Raw genomic sequence first — 24,163 nt, forward strand, 5'->3', positions numbered from 1 at the left:
AGCGTTCAGTTTTATACATACCCATATTGTTGATGAGATCATTACTTGCAATACAACCTTTATCAGGATGTGTGTACAATAACGCTGCTAGTCTTGATGTTAACCCTTACTCTGTCATTCCCACTATTATTGAGGAGGTATCTACTCAAGAAAATATTTTAACAATGTATTTTTTAAGAATTACAAATGCAAATATTTTAAATATTTTGTTACATTAAAAATGTCAATTTTGTGTGCTTAATAGTGTTAGGATGTGGAAAGAAACGTGTATTTTTTTCTGTTCACCTTAAGTGTGACAAAATTGTTCCAGTGCAGCCAATAAATTAGTATCCTCCCTAGTGTGTGCCGAGAAATGCACATATAATAGACACGAGTCTATAGTCCATAAATTTCGATATTCCTTTAATACTCAAGAAAGTATTCTAAAGAAATTGACACCTTTAAAAGAATAACTGCTCGATTTAAATAGCAAATATGAAGAAACAGCAACTTTGATCTAAAAAGGTAAAAGGTAAATTTCTTTTCGTGATTGATGTCACTAAACTTGCTTTTTACATCCTCTCAATGCGAAAACTTTCAAAATAATGCACAGCACCAGACTAAAATCACTAGGAAGAAAACGAAACCCAACCAAAATAAAACAAAACACTGGTTTGCACATTAAACCATTGAATCTCAAGTGTTAAAATGTAAGAGGTTTATTCTCCTTTTATCAAGCAATGTCTACAGACAGAGCATCCACAAGGTGTAGGCTACCAAAGAGGAATGAATGAGAGAGACTTACATTAAATCGTTAGGTCACAGGAACTTTATATGGATCATGATCACAAGGGAAAAAACTGCTAGAAAGGAAAGCAGATTCAATAAGTAGAAACATAAGCTGTCTTCTTGTTTATTAAATCTACGTCCCATTTTGTTTTAAGCTAAGAAGAAATCTACTGTATCACACAGCTCAGGATGCTATATACACATAAGATATTACACACTATAAAATTTCAGTTTTCTAAGCAGTTTTACACAATTTACTTGAATAAAATTTGTATTTAAAAAAGACCTTATTGGATTACCTTCAGTAAATGGAGGTCATTTCAACAGCCACTAGCAATTTTAGTAACAATAAAACAAAAATAAGTAAAAGATTCTCAAAACATGTAGGCTATTACTTTAAGCCTGGTAATTATCTGCTTATTTCAATAAACCAACTCCAGATTTAATCCACTTCTACTGGCTTTTTCTTTGCACCCCCCTCTTTTTTTTTTTTTTTTAAGAAGCAATCATTTTTTACTTCTCTGCAGTGTCTCATATAAGAGGATTAGTTAAATTTGGAACTACAGCACACAGTTAGTGAGAGGGTCATTTAAGGATTATGCAGGATTTGAACAGAAGTCATTAAGGAAAGTTATTAAGAAATGAAGTTTGTTGATGGGTTATATTTAAATAGCAAAGGCAATTGGGGAAGTCTCTCTTTACTCTCCACTGTGGGACTGTTCTCTTATTCCTTTCTTGTTAGTAATTTTCCTAAACTACTAATATTCATCAATTCTTTAGCCAGCTTTCTCTCTGTGTTGTTAACTTACCTATATGTGGTTTTAGTCTAAGCAGATACAAATGCTGTTACATTTTTAGAATAAAAAAATTCTTCTGATGCAATACTGGACTACATGAAAAGGGAAAAAAAAATCTGTTCTGGTAATAATAAATATCTGTAAGCAGTTGACATTCCAGACAAACTTGCATTACAAAAAAATAACACAATCTAGTGACTAAAAGCAAAATTAATAGAGAATACATTGCAAACATTTCACCGTAATTATTTTTCCTTTCCTCCTCCCCATTTTCCATAGCAAGCTGCAGATTATACAGTATATGTGTCAAATAGAGTTTGTCATTTGTATACAACGTAAGGCCAATTTAAGCCTTCAAATGATATTTCACTAAGGGTTTAATAAATGAGTGAAGGCAGGAATTGGTGCAAGAGATATTAAATTTCTCTCCTTGAAAGATAAGATATTTATAGTTAGGAGGGTGTCGATATGCAGCTTTTAGCCTTCCTTTTTCCCCTTGTGACATTCCTTTCAAGGCACAAAAGATTATTAACAGTGAATGGGACAGAATATTTTGAATTAACAATCTTGAGGTTCTGCAATTCCTTTTATTTCTGGCTTAAGCATACCAAAAGGACAGAGAAAAAAAAAAAATAGATAAGCTACCCTCAAAATGAAGCAATACTAAAAGTCATCTGTATTTCCCTGCAGTTATTTTGTAAGTATTTAAATTTCTATTTTATTGACTTCAACATAATTCTATATTTGATTCTTGTGGTTGATGCATTTTCTTATTAAAACTGTGTTTTATGTTTCTAGCCAACCAATATTACTAATTGGGCATGTCTCTTTGCCAAAACAAAACAAAACAAAACAAACAAACAAAAAAAACTATTTTATTTGGGCCAACCAAGTAACTTATGTTTGACTAGGCTATAAACTTGAAAAGTTAAGCTGTAAATTTGAAGAATGGATTAAGTGCAATGTACTGGAAAACCCTTCATCCAATAATCATCTACTAGGACTCCTAGGCATCTCCAACCCAAATGACTGTGTTTCCTTTCTCAACTTCAGTGATCTCACAGTTTAACTTATTGAGTCGTCCATCTAGTATAAAGAGAGAGTCCTTGGAAGGGGTCATCAGGTATTGACCAAACAAGCCACTGCCTTGGATTTGCCTGTTCTTCCGGTTCCAAGGCCATTCTTCTGCATTCAGCGGTTCTTTAAGGCTCTTTATCATCTTGACTTTTCCAGAGGCCAGCTCTACAAAGAGCACATCCGTTTGTGTGCTTGAACTACCGTAGATGTTGTACTGGTGGGCTTCTGTGAAGGACGGCTGAAATGCCAGATCAGATATGTGCAGATTTGTGTGAATATCAAAAGCCTCTTGGATTTCTCCTCTGATAGTAATGTACTGGACCCTCACAAGGCCTTTGACATCATTAACGCTGACAAGATAGTGCCCATCTGGAGAGACATATGGAGTGCCTGTCACATCACTATTGAAGCCAAGGACTGAGTCAGTTACACTGTCCACCATGAGCTGTAGTGGACCTGCTCCAGTGCTGTCCGGCTGGCATCCAATAAAGTAGTATCCTCCCAAGTGTGTATATGCCAAAGATTGAGGAACACACTTGTAGTCCTTCAAGTTAATTGTCTTGATGTATGACATGGTTTCAAGATCAATTTTTTGGAGTGCAGCTTCATCTTTATGGAGAATAAATCCAAACCTGAAAAGATAAAAACCAAAGTTAGACAGGAAACTCTAGAGTAGTTGTGTCAGAAATAGATTGTGGCCAGATGGAAAGAGCCATTGCAAGTCCAGGTAGCAACTGCTAGGTGACGGAGCAATTTGTATCACAGTTTTGTCACAGATACACTTTAAATGTGGGCTTTGTACTGCCCTCCTTCTCTGTCTTCTTTCGCTATAAGTAAACAAGCACAATTCACGCTATAGAAAGCAAAATAATTAAAAGCAATACATCCAGTTAATTGGAACAACACATTTTTCTTTTACCATAGTGTGCAAAAAAAAAAATAATTTACACATCTTTAAATCTTCTGATGTTTATAAACTTGATACTAAAGCCAAAAATAATACATTTGATTACATGTTACCTTATGTTTTCTTATGATTATCAAATAAATCAAACATTCACCACTATTTAGATAATTATCTTCATCTTTCTTATTTTAGTCCACCCCTTGGGAATTACTTGATACATTTTCTTTTTTTTAAGTTGGCATAGAACTACTAGATTTTCAGTTTTATGTATTACTTCAGTGTCACTTTGAGTGACTACATTTATGATTTTATAATAAAATACATTTAGAGCTCTCCCTGGTGGCACAAGGGGTTAAAGCACCACATTATGAAGTTCTCCAAAGCCACCCCAGCACCAGTTCGATCCCCCGCCAGGGAGCTGACACACATGGCATGGCAGACCTCTCTTGACCCACTCGCTGCTCCTCTCAGCAGCGTAATTCAGTAGATCTGCCGGTTCTATTCCCCACTCTGTCTCTGGTGAATCTTCTCACCCACCCACCACACCTCTGGTCTGTACCCCAGTTCTATAAGAATAAATAAATCTTAAAAAAAAAATACATTTATAGATGCATTACATTTTTCAATTGTGGCATGCTTATATTAATATTATTTAAATGATATGACTATATTATATTGACTAAATTATTTCAAAAATGATGAAATGTAAAGATTGATATTTTTATTAAAATATTAAAATATCAATTAAAATAAATACTTCTTTTTGTTTTGGTTATCTCATTAATTACTTTAGTGCTTTTCAAGGAATTTGTTCTGAATAAAAGCTGAAAATTATGGCCCTCCCTGGTGGTGCAGCGGGTTAAAACACTGCACTAAGAAGCTAAAGCCACTTCCGCATGAGTTCGATTCCCGCCTGCCCCGGAGGTGACCACATGGTGTGGCAGACCTCTCCTGACCCGACTGCTGCTCCCCTCAGCAGTGTACTTCGTCGATCTGCCTGTTCTGCTTCCCGCTATGTCTCTGGTGAATCCTCTCACCCTCCACATTTCTGGCCTGTAACCCAGTTCTGTATGAATAAATAAATAAATCTTTAAAAACAAAAAAGCTGAAAATTATTAAAAGTCCCTGTGACAAAGGTAAATAAATTTTGAAAACTTGACTCTTGATTTTTACTAATGATATTGTATCAAAGCACCTCCTAATATTTCAAAAGTTCCATAAAAATAAACATTAGAGAAATATCAATGCATTGTGCTCATAATTTAAAAGATATGTCAAATATTGTAAAACAAAGCAAAGTAAAACAAAAATACAAATCTCTACATATAACCAATTGTGTTACCTAGAGCCAGGATACTAATTACTACAGATTTATTAATTCAAGAATGATACTTTACACACAAAAATTCAGAAATATGAGACATTCGATTTAATAGTTCCTAAAAGTTTCAAATATAAACAGATGAAAAATAAAAGGCTAACTCAATGCATCTAGAATATCATAGAAAAAATAAGATGTCAAACAATCACAGTTGTGTGTTGTATAAGGTAGGGAGCACATAAGCAATTATTTTACTAAAATAGACATAAAACTGCAATCATTTCTATGGTATTACATTCATACAGTAAGAAATCACATTATAATTTTTGCTATATTTAAATATTTGTGGTGAGATGTTACTTATCACGGGAGAGAGCATTACTATTATATTCTCTGTATATACTTGGCATGACAAAGTGATAATTTTGAAAATAATATCCTAGTGTGTTTCAGCATGATGTATATAATATCTGATTTAATTTCCAGATCTTTATTTTCACCTGTGCTTTTAATAACTGTATTTGTGTCTTCTCAGTAAACACAGCTCATAATTTTAGTTCCAAATATGCTAGGAAAAGAAAGTTTCATAATAGCAATCACTTCTAGATGTTCGCATTAAAATTTTAATGCTTGGTACAGGTTTTAAATGGTTTCTGAATATTAAAGAATAAAAAAACTCAAATGGAAAAGTAAGTCCCATTACTTTTGTGTGACAGCATCAAAAATACTGTAAAATCCAAAATATTACTATCCAATCTCTTACTTGTCTTAATAATTAACTCTTTGCAAAGGGAAGCTTTTTCATTAATGACTAATCATAAAGATATGTAGGTATGTAGCTATATGAATATGTTTGCTGTTATTTGTGAACTTATGAATTATGACATTGTCTTTTCACTTAAACATTGTTCATGTGCCAGAGGCAAAAGCAATAATATGTACATTGAATAAAAGCAATAAGCCAATCCAGTTTTGGCATTTCAGCTCTCCTCTTAACCTTGAATCTTCTAGTCCCTTTTGGGCAATGGCTTTTGAATACTAATGAGGACGAAAAAGAGCAGCTCTCAGTTCTAACTACTCTTGAACTATTTTAACTCTAATACTAAAGAATGCACTCAAGCTTCTGTGATATAATCTAGCCTCTTTTGGAGGTAATTAAAATTTAAAAAAATGATCCAGATAAAAATGCAAAAGCTCCACGTGGGGTGATAAAATTTTATCTATTTCAGCATCCACACTTATGCTCCTTTAGGACTAGAGATCTAGCTACATAAGCAGATGCATGAGAATGCCTTCAATTTTTCACTACTGATTTATTGAGTAGTAAGTAGTGTCTCTAATTCAAAATTTCCCTCTAGTATAGATTGATATTCAGAAGTCTCCCACTGTTCATTAGTCTCTGATTAATATTTACGAGGCTCTCAACTTTCATGCCTGCTTAGTATAATAAAATCTTGCACAGTACTAGACCTAACATAGTTTGTCTAATATTTGTCAGGATGTGTACAGAAAATTGCAGACTGTGAGGAATGAGAGAAATTTAAACTTGATCTTGAAATCATTAATTTAACAAAGAAATTAATGAAAACAGTACAGTATGGCCTCAGCATGGCTTTGTATAGATTTGACAAAGAAAGTAAAGTGGGATTTTTTTTCCCAATGATTTTATTTTGGTGAATAGTTAATCATTATAGTTCATTATATTGCTCATAGAAGGTTTAACTTTAATTGTTGCTATTATGTTTTAAGGTGAGGTTCTGAAGTGATTCATAAACAGAGAAGTTATTTTGGAAAAATAAGGTTTTTCAATCTAGATTGATCAAGTTTCATGATACAGCTTTACAATAGAATAGATATGTGATCTCATGTAAAATCCTTGACTTATAGGAGTACATCAATCTCCTCATCAGTAAGAAGGCGAGAATACATGTGTATTTCAAAACAAGGAGATTCCCAATAAATTAGACCTTGCCCATGCTTATACCTTAAGAAATTTATCATCCCATTATCAATCAAATAAGATATTTCCTATGGCACAAAAGATCATTTTGATTCATGAATTGGAAAAAAAATATTTTCTGTACAGCAACTTTTCCCATACATTAAAAATAAACATGGATTTACTCAAAGGTGAAAAGATTTTCCTAGTCAAGAATTCAACAGATATTCTCACAATAGAGAATAAAATATCACTTTTTAAAATTTTGCTGTCACTAGTAACAAGAGGATCTATGTTCAGTTCGCACCTTACCCAATTACCAACCCCCTCACATTATTCAGAGTGAAGGTAGTTTAGCTCACTCCATCTTCTTAAAAGGTGGCACTTCAGCTATTAGTGAGGGCCCGGAGCAACAAGCCAGGACACAGCAGGCCAGGATACATGTGATGAACTTGAGTTCTACACAGGTGATGTAGTTTGAAATAGATTCCTGACTCATTTAATAAAATACTCAATAAAATTAATGAAAAAAATTGTGGCTGACTTTCAGAGCTGGATATATAAGGAACAGAGAGTTATAGCCAAATTTTATCTTATGACAATTCAAGAGCCTTGCAAAGAAAGCTATTTGGCAGAGAATCAGGTATTTAGAAAGCAGCATGGTTGAGGTACCATGAAGCCCAGTAAAAGAGTAACTAATCAAAGACCTCCGAATGCCTGCATTTCTTGCATTTGAGTAATGAGTAATCTCCTGCTTCCCTCACTTACACAGTCCCCAAATAGCTCTGATCATGCAGAGTCTCATACAGCACTTTGTGGTCACCTCCCAGCATCTGCCAAGCTATTCTGCTTCTGTCCTGTTTTCCAATCTATCACCTGAGAGGATACTGAAGGTGTCTCATAATTGCAGTCCATGACTGTATTAACTTGCCATGGTAAGTGCCAAGAGTACTTACCCCGCGGTCTGCAATTAAGAAACAAGAATGTTTAAACAATAAAACAAAAGTGAAAGTAAAATAAAGAAACCTGTAGAATAACAACTATCTTCTGATTCTTAATGGAACACTGTTCTCAGAAAATCCAGCTTCTCACCTCAACAATTCTCTTCACTGCTGACTTTTAATATTTAACCACTGAGGATGAATCCCCTCACTCCAGGCTGGGAAGTGTGCCAGCTGCTGTCTCGCCATTCCTGCATCATCTCTGTCCTCAAACTTTCTCATTTCTGCAGATTTTAAAACCAGTCTTACCATGTACATAGTGGACGCAAATAGGTCATCAATGGAGAGGAGTCTATTTTAACATTGGATTAGCCAGACATTCTATCTTGTAAAAGCATGCTTGCTACAACTCACATATAAAACAATAGTGTTTGTCAAAGTATTTCTGATGTCTATTATAGAAACCAAACTCTTTGAAATATTAAGTCCCAGGACAAATGCAGTCTTTTGCAGCCCAAGGAATTAGTTGTTGATATATGAAAATCTCCATCTAAGATACACAACCAAGTTATTTGTACATCATAAACAACTGTGAGCAACATAAATATTTTTTCTTTATTTTTTATGCATACAAGAGCTGGGGTGTAGGTTAGAGGTGCAGGGTGTAGGTTAGAAAGGACTCAACAGAGACAGAGTTGGGAGCAGAAAAGGCAGAGATACTGTCAAGGGAAGCAGGGGGCGAGACAGGAGAAGCCTGCTGTTGCATCTGTGGCTTAGCGCCTGGCCAGGGATTGAATTTAGGCCTCAGAGAATATATTACTGAGACTTAAACTCCAGGCCATGAGGGAGGCCCTGATAATTTTTTTTTTTTCATTTAGATGGCAAATATATATAGCAGGTAGAAGGTAAGAAATGGTGAACCTAAAATATATTAAAATTATAACTTCTCCCTTACGAAGTTAATATAAACACACATGAAAAGTGTGTGTAGTATCTTCCATTGTGTTACAACTGACACAGTTTTCATGGATTCAAACCATAAATTTGACATGAACGATCACTCATCAATTTCTTAATTCCTTTAGTTGGTTTTCTTAGAATGACCTTTGTAAAAAATACTGAATGTTGCTCCTACCCAAGTAGCAGATGATATAGTTTTCATCTGAAGTTTACATAAACTGATCAGTAAAACACACCTGTTCATTAACAGAGGTCATATTCATATTTGGGAGAAGAGAAACAGAACTGACTATTTTGTCCAGATTTATAACTAAAGACAGTTTTTGAGTAGTTCCAATGCTTAAATATGTTTGAGCAATGATATTATTTTGAAGCTTTTTGTTATCAAAACATAGGTTGGAAAATATAAAATAAATGAGAGGAGGTCTTCCTATTTGACTTACAGTATATTATAGAAATTACATATTAAAAACAGCAGCTATATAACATCTTCAGTTTCATTTCTATAAAATATGATCTTTAAAAAAAAAGAAAACAATGTATGCTTCTGAATATTTTCCTCCTCAGGTATCCTATTGTTCTGGATCATTTTTTAAATAAATTTGTTTTTTCTAGAGAAAACGGAGACATAAATGCATAATTTAATTACAACACATCTAGGGAATCTAATTTTTTGACAGAATCAATGCAATCTAAATGTTTAGCATTCATTCCTAGTGAGTACCCAAGAAAAATCCAGGTTTACTAATAATTCTCTGCACATCACATACCCTAGAAACTATACATCAAACACTAACGTCCTTAACCTCTTTTGAGAAACTTACAAGCTTAGGACACAAAACTGACAGCTATAATTTTTATAAAAGATTGGTTGCTCTTCCTAACTTAGGATTAGAAAAACAACATGAAATTCTGAAAAGAGTAGCCTCCCTTATCTTATTTTTCTGATGGATGTTTTTCCTCAAGAGTTGATAAATAGACCTGAGGTGATACAGCAGAAGAAGGAAAAATAGTTTGTGAGTAGAGAGCTGGAAATAGGAATGAAAGGTAAAATAAAGGAAAGAGCAAATTAAAATTCATGAATTAAGAAAAACAAACAATTATTACCAATAAGTCTATCATGCACCTGGGAAACAGAGTATTGAGTGAGTTCTGGAACCAGGTCCATTAAGAGCCAGTGTTTATGTGAGCAAAATGACCAAATTCCATAGTTATTTACAACCTACTATGTGGAGTACATTTTGTAAAGCCCATGATGAAAATGAAGAGGAAATCACCAGTTCCTGTATTTAAGGTAATTATAGTAAAGAGATATCGTGCTTTAATTGTATGTCCTGACTTTCAAAGTGTGTTCAGGGAAACTCTTGAAAGTTGGGAAAGGGATGGGTATGCAACATTATTGTCTCAGCTACTAATTTAAGTTTTTGTTATGCTTGTTTTTCCTTTGAGAGAGAGCTTTATAACACTCTCATCCCAGAAAGAGTAGGACAAAGTTAAAGTAGAATAAGTCATGGATTTTCAATCAAAACACTGTTTACCGAGAAATGTAAGTTGAAACAAGGGATAATGCACTAATAGAAATAAAAATGAAACTTTTGTCACTGCTATGTCCTGGAAAGAAGAAGTCATAGGGAAAGGTGTGTGTTGTGAAGAGCTGTGAACTTCAAGCTAAAGAAATAGTTGATCTACACATTAACAAAAATGACTGAGGGATGGAAATTACGTACTTTAGTCATGTAATAACGAATCAAACTTCTCATTGGCCAAACTAATCTACCGGAGACAGAAATGCAATACAAAAGTCACAAACATTCTTAGTTTAATAGTCTAAAAACTCACATTATGGTGAATATACAGAGCTAAATGGGTTAAGGGTTGCAACATACCTATTTGATCTCTCAATGGGACCCTTCAAGAACTGATGAAAAATTGTATAGCTTTACAAGGTTGGAGAAGGAAAATTCTTGATTTTTTAAAATCTTAAATTAATGCCAATTTGGATAACATTTTCCTTACCTCTGTTTATAGTTTTAGAAAATAGCTTTTACCTTTAGATACAAGTCTAGTGTCTTTAATAACTGTCATGTGTCAGATGCTTGTTTGCTACCAACACCTACCAAATTCATATGTTGAAACCCTATTCTCCAAGGTGATAGCATTTGGAGGAGGGATCTATGTAGAGAAATGAGATCATGAGAATAGAGCTCTTGTAAATGAGACATGAAGGAGATGACCTCATTTTCTCTACCATCTAAGGACACAGCTGAAGAGATGATAGTCTAAAAAAAAAGAAGGGGGCCATTACCATAACCCAAACATGTTGGGTTCCAGAAGTGAGAAATATAAACATCTGATGTTTAAGTTTTCCAATCTATAATATTTTATTGAAACTTGAACTAAAACAGAAATTGCTTCCAGAAGTTGGAGTGCTGTTCTAACGATAATCTAAAAGTGTAGAAGAAGATTTAGAACTGGGTACTGTGTAGAAGCTGGAAGAGTTTGGAGGTGAATGCTAAAAAAAAAACAACTTCTTTGTTTAATATTTATTTATTTATTTATGCATACAGAACTGGGGTATAAGCGAGAGGTGTAGGGGCAGTGAGAGATTTCACCAGAGACAGAGTGGGCAGCAGAGTGGGCAGATCTACAAAGTACACTGCTGAGGGGAGCAGCAGACAAGATAGGGGAGGTCTGCCTTGCTATGTGGGTCACCTCCCAGGCCAGGGATCAAATTTGCACTGAAGCTACTGCTGCAAGATTCATGGTGCTATGCTTTAACCCGTTGTGCCACCAGACATGGCCCTAGAAAAGCCAACTTTGATAAAAAAAAAAAGGGGTCACCAAGTCAATCCTGGTGATTATTCAAAAATAAAGTAGTGTGGGAGAGAAACCCTTCACTTCTTAGAGAGCAAATACAGAATCATGAACAGAATATGAAATTGGGATGTTAGAGCCACTGTGATGATGTCTCAGATAATAAATAAAGAACCTGTTACTGAAAACTGAAGGAAAGGTGTTTTTTTTTTTTTTTTGTTATGAAGTATGAGAGAACTTGGTTAAATTATGTGAGTTTCCCAGTGTTTTGTGCAAAGTTAGAATTGGGAAAGATAAAATCAGATTTCCACTAGTAGGTTTTGTTAGTGAAGAGTAGAAGGTGTGGTTTGACTACTCCTGGCTACTTACAATACAATTTGTTGTGCAAAAAGGGGACACAATGAACACGTGAAAATTTCCCAGTCAGTCAATAGTACAAGTACATGGGAAACTATGTTCAAAAGAGAACACTATGTGTGTGGAAGATGAATCTTTTGCTAGGGAGAAGGCATGTGAAACATAGAACTCATTAGTCACCCAGCAGGAACACTGCCAGTTTGAACTGAAGAGAATGGAGACGGAATGGAATTAGGGAATGTTGTTGGACTAGTTGAATTTAACAGGATGAGACCTGTAAAATGTCACAGATAACTGTCTGTGAGCATGAATGAATGATTCTTCAATACAAAGGAGAAAATGAATCCAGAGGTTATTCCAAAATCACTAGGGCCATTTTGAAATGACTATAAATTAAACAAGAAAAAGAAAAAAAAAAACATTTTCATCAATCCACTGTTAACGATAATAAAGTATTTTTAAATACAACACTCATAATAATCAGATTCAATGTGTTCTTTCATGTATTTTTGGTGGGTGTATAATCATTGCAACCTCTTAGAATAATTTGATATCTCTTAAAAATAAAAATATGACTGCTACTATCTTTCAGTACTATGCCTTAACAAATGCTCATAAATGGCTACAAATAGCATACACAAGGATCTTTATTGCAGCACTGATAGAAAAAGGAAATTTAGGAATAATCTAAATGTCAATTCTATAAGAACATTTAAATAAAGTATGAACTACCCACCAAATAAAATCTCATACTTCAATTATAAAAATGAGAGTATATTAGTAATGACACAGAAGTATCTCCAAAATTTTATTTTTAAACAAATATATGCCAAATTAAGTAGGATACGGTACATTTTAATGTACTGGTACACTATTGCTTCAATTAATGAACTGAAAAATTGTCAACAATTTATCCTCTTAGAAAAAAATGCTAAGGGTGTTTGTAAAAGGAGACTTTTACTTATTACTATATAAATTTCTGCATAACTTAATATCATATATATGCATTAAAACATATAAAGAAAATGTGCTACTTCATTATTTTTAACTAAACAGAATTATAGCAGTTAGATGCCAGTTTCATTTCACAAATTGAGAAAACATAATGTTAAAGACCATTCAATAAAACTGACACTGTCTTATATTACTAATAGTGCAACTTGCATATACAAAATAATTAGTTATTAGCATCAAATATCTTTCACATATTTTTACCTTTTTTAGTGTCAATTCACTTCTTCGTTGAATACTCTCAGGTAATAATAAATATAAATAAAACTTTGTGCACAAATATATTCCTAACGTTATAGCTTAGTAGTAAAATTTTCTAAACAATTCAAAAGCCCATACTGACGTGACAGTTTATATAACTGATGGTATTGTCACTTGATGTAAGAAGATATACTTGTTTAAGATATTATTGGAAAGAAATTTCAAAATACTAGTTTATGATGAATGCTTAATTAACAGCTATTACATTTTAGGAATCGTATAATTAAGCCATTTAAAATAAATATAGACCGTAGTAAATATGCCCAAAGGTTAACTGGTCAAATTTGAGGATTGGCATAAATTTGTTTCATTCTGTTATAAATAAATTTACAACCTTTATTTTAAAAGTCTAGTGTATTTTTGTGTGGGCAAATATATATATTTAATAAAAGAAGTAAAACTATAGGTAGGGATGCCAGGCAAAAGTCTCAGATAATTGTTATGGAATTGCTGATCAATATTTTAAGTTTGAATCTTCATCTACTAAGTGCCCAAAACACAGAGACTCTAAATGGTGCTTCAATAATATAATTCACCTGTGTGAGGACTCATCTCAGAGATCTAAAGGTATACTAACATGTAATTAAATTATTACAATATACTTGGGTATCAAACAGAATAAAAATCATGCAAATAAAATTAGTAATTTCACTGATTCAACCAAGGAGTTAGCAGAACAATAAGTTAATAATACAAGTAAGAAGGCTATCGTAACTAAGTATTTGACAGAGGATTGTGAAGTGTATGATCTGTAGTAGCATTTGGTCTTGCAGGCACTCAAAACAAGTCTTACTTGGAAGTTTATTTGCTTTCAAGCTGCCATATTCAAATCTGAGTAGCCTCTTTTACTAGCTCTCCTTTGAATTTCACCCAGGGAGCTCTTCAGTTTGCAAACCAACACTTTCTACTCAAGACATCAGAGAGCTGTTAATCAGGGATTGTTTTTTACATTTCTCTCTTTGAAAATCTGATTTGGAATCCAAGCTGGCATAACTAATTGATTTTTTAATACTTCTCCACTCAAAATAGCACCATTGATAATTGTCTTAACTCTCATTTCAAGCATATTGGAAGATTTTCCTTTTTAGAATCTATATATGTAATTTGATGACTGAACACCAGAATTTTAAATTGAATGTGGTTTTACTGCAACTGTTCACTATCTTTGAGATTCACTTAGCTATTTTTGCTTTAAGAAAATCTCTCATCTTTTACTCCTCAGAAAGATAGATGCTGCATTATGGGAACTAAATATTGAGCATTTTAGAACACCAATTGCTTGATTTGCTTTGATGTTAATTAATTTATATCTGCCTGCAATGCACAAGTGAGTATTGGATGGCCTGAAGAGGTCATTTCTTTATTCAGAGAACTTAGCACAGCAACCTTCAGAAATGTCATATGCAGGAATATTTCTACTTAGCACATCCAAGTATATGGACCTATGTTTGCTTTCAACTTGATTCCATATCTTTACTTATTGATGAGCTTTTCCATGCCAAGCTGTAAACATGATTTTCCATAAGTCAATAATCTAATGAATACATAATTGTATTATTATTCAATAAAGGTTTCAGCTGATAGTGGGGTCATGAAAGGTTAAGTGTATTGTCATGTTGACAAAGAAAATTAGAATAAAAAGTTTATATTAAGGAACTGACAGTGCCATTGATTTTCCATTTAGCTCTTTGATTTTGTTGTGTTGTCAATAATTTTAAATTGTGAAATATTTTCTAAAAACCTGGTACTTTATTTTAAATGTATTAAAATCTTTATCTGCATGCTCATCATGTCATAGCTTTAGCTATCTACAAAATGTGACACTTTCTTCTCAATTAATTTCAGCAAGTTTGGAAACATTCTGCATGAAATCATAACCAAATATGGAGCTCCTTCTTGTCTATTTAAATTGTCCATCCCTCAATGGATCTTTGCATGTATTTTCAATATTAAATCATTATACTAAAATACGTGTACCTGAAAGCAATTCTGAATAAGTTGTTTATTTAACAACCACAAAATATACTGATTATTTTAATTTTCAGTGGTAGCAAGTTAAGTATATACGTATGTGTATATGTACACATATATACTTGGATTTTTTTTAAGGTTTATTTATTTATACATATAGAACTGGGGAACAGGCCAGAGGTGTGGTGAGTGAGAGGATTCACCAAAAACAGAGTGGGGAGCAGAACAGGCAGATCCACTGAAATACATTGCTGAGCAGAGCAGCGGACAGGTCAGGAGAGGTCTGCCATGCCATGTGGGTCACCTCTCTTGGCTGGGGATTGGACTTGCTCAAAACTCAACAACTCTTAATGGTTATGCATTTTCTATTTTGTGTTCAAAGACAAAATAACCTGTGTGCCCTACTTCCAACCAATTTTCAAAAAGGACACTCTGTACCCCACCTAAAGTTACAGTTAATATTTTTTTCTAATGTATATTATCCTTTTTCAACTTTTTGATTTCCTCTTATTGTATGTATTCTATTCAGAAAGTGAAATAACACAGCACTGGAAGTGCAACTATCAGTTCTTGAGTTGTTTTTATTCTAAGATAGTAAAGCCAGACTATCTGGCTTTAAATCACACCACATGCTAACCTTGCAGCCCTCAGCAGTCTTGTTTCCATACCTGTAAGAGGTATATAATTGCAAATTATCATCTGTTCATGGGGGTTTTGTGAATAATGAATTGATTCTTGTCACACTACTAAAATTGTGTCTCACACCTATTCACTGCCCTATGTTTATTAAATAACTACTTCAGAGACTAATGATACACAAAGTACTTTAATACAATGCATTAAACATGAAATGCACTGGTAAGCAGACATTTTATTCAGACTGACAGAAGTCAGATTCTGAATGTCTTTTTTGAGAAAATAAAGTAAATCTTGGAAAATGGTGGTCAGATGAAGGAAGAGATAACCAAATGAGTAGAGATCAAAATAAAGGCCATACTCAGCAAGATTAGCTACAGGTTCTCTGGCATGACACAAGTGAAATGTGTAGAGAGACTTAATTAGTCTTTTCTAATTAAGACCCTTGTGAGGCAAGAAGCTGAGTGTCACACACCCTCAGTATTTACAATCCCTAAAACAGAGCTATGTAGCTAAGGCCTCATCAGCTCATCTCTTATTCCCGAAATAGCTTCTTGAATGTCTCTCAAATGCTTTTCTCAAACACATTTCAATGCATTTCATGTAGAGCACCCAGGTTAACCTACAACACACATAATCCCTGGAAGGAAGAGTAGGCTCAAGTTCAGTTGCTCTTGTTAACTACTGACAATGATGATTCTTTCCCATTCTAGTACTAATCATACACTTCACAATTATATGGATTCTGTACTCTTTATTCATCCTTCTCCATTCTTCTATCTCAGTCATGCATTTACCTATATGTTTGAAAAAGTGTATACTTTTTTCAACACTATTTAAATACCAAAGTTTAATTAAAACCATAGTGGGCCAATCAAAGAAAGCAACAGAAAACAAAAAAGAAAATATTCCTGAAGGAAAAGAGATTGCACTCTTGGATGCTGTTTATTTCTTAGTACCATATTCTCAAGAACTAACCCTCCTGAAGTTCCCAGTCTTGTATATGAACTTACACATGCAATTTCTCACCTGTATCCACCTCCTCTATCCTCTTAGAATATAAACTCCCTAATAATCAACATAACACTTTTCCAGTGAAAATCAGATTCTGCTCCAATTCTGTTCCAACTCTTCAAAGACCCCTATCATAAAAAAAGCAACTTACCCTAATTTTCCCAACTCATCTCTCTTTAGCATCTCAGTGGTCTCTTGGATGTTTCTCCAATTTGTCAGAAGGATTTCCATTTAACAAGTTCATTCACAGTTCCTTCTACCTAAAATACCAGCTCTGATTCTTCTCAATTACTATCATTTTCTTTTTAGTCGACGTCGTCTTTTACAAACACATTGCCATTATCCCCACTGTCAGGAATATTAAATTCTAGTATTTTCCTCGATATTTTATGCTTTAGTGAGCTGGAGTCAAGTTGCAGAGTTTCTGTTCATCCCTGGGTACTTTAAGTACGATTCTGTAGGCACTGAGGTTAGAGACCAGTTCCTGAGCTCTGTGATCTGACCTGAGAACTGTCCACTGATAACTCTGCTCATCTTCAGCAGCTCGACCATCGGTTGGCATTAGACAATGGCCAAACGTCAGCATCTATTAATGTCCATAAGTTGCTCTTTTGAAGGATTTTAGAGAATACTGTTATACAAAAACCATCCGGTAGGTTGCCTGGCTCCATTTGGAAAGGAGCATTTACTATTACAAGTATTGCTGTGCTAATGAGGTTTATAAGATTTCTGTACAAGAAAACCTAATCTTTCCTCCTGTTAATTAGAACTTTATTAAGAGCTAGAACCAATTTTCCTATTTAAATTGCTTTGGAATATGCCAGTACACAGATAGCTTTGGGATTAGCCCACAGAAAGCAAAACTGGGGATCCATGGGCACTAACGTAAAGCTGCGGGGTAATAAAGCAGCTGGGAGAAACCAAGTGTTTAGACTCAGTCTGAGGGCTGTCTACACTGCCTGGCCTTCATTTCTTCAACTGACTCCATGACAAAAATAGCAATGGTTTGAGCATTCCCTGCAGGATGCCTAAACGCTACTTTTAAAAGTGCTCTAGGGAGTTTATTTTATTTTCCTTAAATAAATCATACCATAATGCAACACATTTCTTTCTTAGAGAAAGAGTATCAAAGAAGTCAGAATATTACCTTTGAAAGGACCTATGGATTGAAAACACTTTAGAGTTTATTACAACCCCATCACAGCTTCTCCTATCTATTTAGAAAGGCATTTATATTGTACTTATTACCTAGTACATGTTAAAGCTGTTTATGGAGACCACAAGGAAGAAATAATTTTTATGCACCTTTTAGTTTGCTATAAATTCAGAAACAATTTTGCTTGAACAGCTGATCTGTGAATTAATAATGAGGGGCTATAACTTTTTTCAGTACAGTATGTCAAGTACTTCCTTTGTGCTTAAAAATTGATGAGGCTCAAAATTCCATTTCTTTACATGAAACAGATTTCAAAAGCAGAAGGGGAAATCACTACCTCCTTCATATGGGATGTTCTTTCCAAGATCTTATCTTGCCTAGTAAAGTAAAAATAAATAAAAACAGTTAAGCTTTAAGTACCAAATAGAATGTTAAAACCTCTTTGGAACTTAAAAATTATTGTCCTGAAAAACCAAGTGAATGATTTCTAGTAAAATATATCAGGCTGTATCTCATAAATGCTGGCTATCCAAAGGAAAATCAACTGAAATCTTTTTATAATGGGAATAATGTTGATTTCATGGGTTTTATGTATTTGTATTTTTATACCAACTGTTTTTGAAACAGGATAATTCCCCTGCTATATTTTTAATTCCATTCTTAGCTTAAGTTATCAAGTTGAATTCAGTAGTGAAATGAATATTCCATCACTGGACTAATCAGTCAGACCTAGGCCATGATGGAAACATCCTCATCAGTAGACACGATGTCTTAGTCCTGAACACGAGCACATTAACAGTTAAAACAGAGTCAACTTGAAAGTGATCAGAGGCAGTGGACAGACAAGCTTTTCTAGTATTTTATGTGGTTCATCATCAGATGGAGAGAGCGGAAGGATAAGGAACACAGTGAACTGAAAAAATGTTTACATTATCCATGTAGTAAGAGTAATTATTAAAACATAATTTAAGAATTACCAATATGATTATTTTATATAGGAAATAGAACGTCCATTTATTCAAAATATTGACTCCATGTTCACTGGATCATAGGGCATAGTACTCAATGATATAATATCCTGAAGGCAAATAGAGGCAAGCAGAGAGTTTCATAAGTAGAGTCGTTAGAAGAATTACCTATTGTTTGATTTCAAAACTTATACCACTTCTAATTATTTTAAAAAAATAATTATTTGTTTTCTTTTGTATTATTTTTCCCTTTTTCTCTTTTCCTATATATACGGATTCTTCCTTCTGTCCTGTTTTTTCTTTAAGACTCAGTATACTTATAAAATTTTGTAAATATCAAGTTTCTAGTGTAGAGATCAATATTAACTCAGAAAATAACTTTGGATCTCTGAAGATACACTCTACAAATGATCTTCAATTTTAAGAAATTTATAAGTACAAAAATGATATATGTTTTTGGAAGTTTTTTTATAGACAGATAATTTAAAGAAAAATTCTACTTAGGACAAACATTTTCATGTTTTAAATTTTATTATCTTGATTATTAATATTTAGTTATTCTATCTATTTGATACCAGTTATCAAGGTATGTCAAATACTAAATCCATCAACTCCTTCATGTGTCTGCTCCTAGCAGAATGTCAGCAGAACAGGTTAAGACTAGGATTTATTTGTAGTGAGAAGTATACTTGGCAATGTGCTTATTAAAAGTTGCATTATAGTTACTATAGATCTTTGATTAGGTAGTGCATATTAATAACTATACTCATTGTTCAGAGACATCCTAATCCAAATATATTTGTCTCTTTTGAGAAAACGTTGCTATTTGGTAGTTGTTAAATAAATCCACAAGCGATTAGAGAGAACAACACAGAGCTAAATATTCTGTTCCGAGGCAATTTTAAGACCGTAGAATTTGCTTTGGAGCTCGAGGGACTTTGAGATGATCTGGTTAAATCCTTTCATTTTACAGATGAAAATCTTCAAACCCAGTGAGTTTAAAGTTTACATCTGAAGTCACAAACTTACTATTGAAGAGTTTGGATTAGATCTTATGTTCCTAAATTCTATCCTACTACTTTATCAGGAGGAAATGGTCACGGTACAGCTGAAAAATATTTTGGGGAATATATTTTTAAACTTGTAACACAGGAAAAAGAAAACAACATGAAAAAAAAAGTTAGCTACTTAGAAATCAATTGAAGATTCTAACCAAAACAATTATTAGAAAAACAATGTAAAAGTATTATTTTATAGCTAGTGTCATTATATACTTTGCTAATACTATTTGTTATATAAGTTATAAGTATGTTTATGTATTTTTCACAATATTCAAAAGTTTACTAAATTCCTAAGTATATATTATGATAAATAATTTTAAGTTATTAAATTAATTTTAATAAACTCATGCTGACTAATGATTTCTGCAGGATCCATGTTACATGTGATGTCACACATGATGATGATATTGATAGGACTATTGTGAAGACTTAATTACCAAGAGATTCAGCTGCTGGCTTTGAAATCTAAGGTGGCCTTTGTAACATAACCATGCTTGCTCTAAACCACAGATTGCGCTAAGCTACTGTCTGAACTTAGAGTTGATAATAAGGCAAATCTAATTCGACCAGATAGGAAGCATGTCTGGTAGGAAGCCTACCTCTAAAATTGCCAACACTGCTGCTAAGTCTTCCTTCTCCCTTATGGCAGCCTCAGTGGCGCTCTAAAACTAATTTCCTTCCTCCCCAAAGTGTGCTCACTCAGGATCAGACATGCACTATGTTCAGAGATAACCCCCAGCCTTGTTCAAGACCGTCCCCATTTATTTTTACCATTGTTTCTCCTAATAAATTTCTTGGTTAGTGTCTGATTTTCATAGTCCCCAGGAGAAGACACATATGTAAATGTTCCATAAGCATGATACCCCGTTATAATAAAATATAAATAAATAAATGTTACACCATTTCCATGGAAGCAATGCACTATTATTAATAAAGAAGTTCAGGCTGATTCAGAGTAAGTAACCACAACCAGACTATTCCCTGGCATCTCACAAAAATTCTTTGGCATTATTCAATTTGGCAACTGAACGTGCTCTTCTAGTTTTCTATACAGTAATAATTGGACTTCCTCAAGGAATCAAAACACTGTTTTTTTTTAAGCCTTTGCATATTCTATTTCTTCTACTTGGCATAAATTCTCTCAGATTTCAGTACTTGCTTTGGTGGAATGTTGTTATTATGCTTTTCTTCTTCTTCTTCTTCTTCTTTTTTTTTTGGGGGGGGGTTTGGTGGTTGTCTCATGGAAACAATGACTAATGGGGATTCCCTAGTACATACAAGGTAAACATACTTATTAGTTTTAATGGAGAGCAAAGATCTATAATATATGTATATGTGGTCAACGTTCACATATAAGACACAAAGAACACTTAGATTTAGAGGGATAAATTTACCAGTGTTAAGTTCTTATAAGAGCATGCAACTACGGATAATAACACTGAAAATAGAATGGAAATTCAGAGTCATTTCTTATTTCATCCTTCATTTGTTAGGGTTCAATATGAGGACTCTTTCAACTCTAGGAGAATTGGGCTATTGCCTACCAACTTGCCAATACATGAAACTAAGTAACCCTGAGTGTATACTGGAGGAGGGGTGAGCTGATATTCAGTATTTTGGGCAAACTATCTGCTAACATTTTCATGATCCAAGCTTTACTTTCATCAGTTTCTTCAAGACATTGCGTGCATCACTTTCACTGTCAAACTTCCCTGCAGAACAGCTGATTCTTTCACTTCTATTAGAAATGTCTTGATGTTACTTTTATTGTTATACTTATAATGCATTAAATTCTGCTTAGTATTAATCTATTTTATTGGGTTATACATATATTGAAGTCCAGTCTTCATTAAAACGTGCTAAATACTTCTGCACCCAATCTCAGTCTAAATATGTTTATATGCAGTGATCAGTCTTATGTCTGCTGAAAAATCAGAACATTTCAATGTTTCTGACTTGAATTTTAGCTCTTATTTGAAATAGAAAATAGTGACATTTTCCTAAGTAATTTCAAAATTATAAAGGAGTTTTTTTTAATGTTTTTAAGTAACTACTCTTACTACCGTTTATTTAGTATCTATTTAGTATTCTGAATAGGTCCCATATGCCACAAGGATCACTGTGTGGGGGATAAATTATAGTTACAATTCCATTATTAGGACCATATTTTCAGGGAGGGAGAAGACAAATTTATGAATAACAAAACATTTGAAAAAAATAGCATTTGCAAAACCCTTATCACAGAAGTTATCGTAGTAATCTATGAATAATGTAATTTTAAGGGACTGGATTTGGCTCAACATTGCAGTCCAAAAGAATATGGGAGAGAAGAAGCAGTGTGATAGGTTTGAAGGAAGCATAAAGTTAATGCTAGGACATTAAAGCTGGTGGAGATGAAATAAACACTGAGAAAAATAAGTCACAACAGGCCTTGATTCCAAGAAAAGTATTCAATTATTTCTTTCAGCAATAAAGGGTACTATTGTCACATTTTAACAATGAGTTGATATGTCTCAATGTAACAGAGATATAAAACTACATGTTAGAGATAGCAGTACTTTTTGATTTTGTGAAAGTGAGAACAAACTCAACTGTGTATTTATGAGAGTGAATGGAATGACATGTTCATTCATCTGAACTTGGTATGGGAAGAAGCTAAACTTTTGTATGGTTTTATTAAGCAATTGTTGCTACGAGATGACTTGGATACCGTAATAGAAGAAATACATGTTGAAAGCAGCACAGTTGAGTTGGAATATTATGTACTTCTAGAGGGGTTAGCTAGGACTTTTTTTTTTCCTTTTTGGTGAGCACCAGTGGTCTGTGAATGACAGTGTGGGTAAAAGATTGAAAACAAGTAACTCTCTCCCTCAATCTCATACATATGCAGACTGTTTGGAATAAGAAACTACAAATTTTCTCAACAGTGGAGAATAACTTACTAAAGAAAAGGAAAGTGATGAAAATGGTGATAAAGGTCTGTGTATGTAAGAAAATTTAACTCAAAGAACTATCTCTACAATTGGGAAATGTTGAAATTTCTGAAGTGATCTTGACCTACGTGCTTGTCTGGCTATTTGAGGTTTTCAATTTTATTTTTAAGTGGCAAAATATTATTACTATTTTTCAACATTAAGTTGATAAAATATCAGAGAGAAAATAATAATGGCTACTTAGAAATAAGTTAGCATCTTATGGTGGATACTTTGATGGTGAATATGAATTCCTAGTCAAGAAAAGCATCTCACAAAATCTTCCATATGTTGCTTTTTTTTTTAGATTTATTTATTTCTGCATACAGAACTGGGGTACAGGCCAGAGGTGCAGAGGCAGGGAGGAGATCTCCAGCAACAGAATGGGGCAAAGAGCAGGCCATTTGATGATGTACACTGCTGAGGGAAGCAGTGGGCAGGTCAGGAGAGATCTGCCTCACCATGTAGGTCATCTCCCTGGCTGGGAATTGAACTCATGCTGAAGTGGCTTTAGCACTGTAGTGTTGTGCTTTAACCTGCTGCGCCATGAGAGAGGGCCCCATATGTTGCCTTTTAATTTTACTTTTTATATCTTGCTGATAACAAAAAAAAAGCTGCTCAATTAGCATCTTATATGGCTGTGGAATGATAGTTTTACAATATCTCTGAAAAGAATATTTATAAAAGTCCAAGGAACCTTAGGGGTTATTTCTCAGTTCTACAATTCATAAATCTAAATGAAGAAAAGATAATTAAATTGAATTAAAGTATATCATTACTGTACAAGGATTCAAAAGTAAAATTAAATCAATGAATCTAATGTAATGAATTAACTATGATACTCAAGATGCTTGAATTTTTTACAGAATATTTAATTATCATATATAAAGGACATTACAAAAGAGACAAGACATCTACTTGGAATTAATAGATTAGAAGTAAAAATCTATTTCAGAATTAGTGATTCCTTTTCCTGATACTTGAAAAGGAAGCCTATATTTTATTTTTGTAAAGTCTATGTTAGTATTACCTGATAGTGAGTAGACATATCTTTAGCCAGATAGTTTTATATACTTGTCACAATAAGGCTATTGTTAGATGATGATGAAAATAAAAAGTGAGACATTACTTTCTTCTGGATGTAATTAAAACTTTGAAAAAATACCAGAACATAGCACTATTTAAGTATCCCAAAACACATATTATGAACAATATAATTTAACTGATTCAAT

The 24,163-nt window shown here is 33.6% G+C and overlaps 1 protein-coding gene across 1 annotated transcript in view; it reads right to left on the minus strand.

Moving 5' to 3' along the window:
* Positions 1-259: 259 nt before the first annotated feature.
* FSTL5 (follistatin-like 5) overlaps positions 260-24,163 on the minus strand; it is a 294,559-nt gene continuing 270,655 nt past the window's right edge. Inside the window, exon 14 of the mRNA XM_004685214.2 lies at positions 260-3,274. Coding sequence (XP_004685271.1) covers positions 2,572-3,274 — 703 coding nt within the window. The 3' untranslated portion in view covers positions 260-2,571. The remainder of the gene's footprint in view (positions 3,275-24,163) is intronic.

The sequence above is a fragment of the Condylura cristata genome, unplaced genomic scaffold, assembly GCF_000260355.1.
Source record: "Condylura cristata isolate star-nosed mole 26May11 unplaced genomic scaffold, ConCri1.0 scaffold00018, whole genome shotgun sequence".
In the NCBI taxonomy this organism is placed as follows: domain Eukaryota; kingdom Metazoa; phylum Chordata; class Mammalia; order Eulipotyphla; family Talpidae; genus Condylura; species Condylura cristata.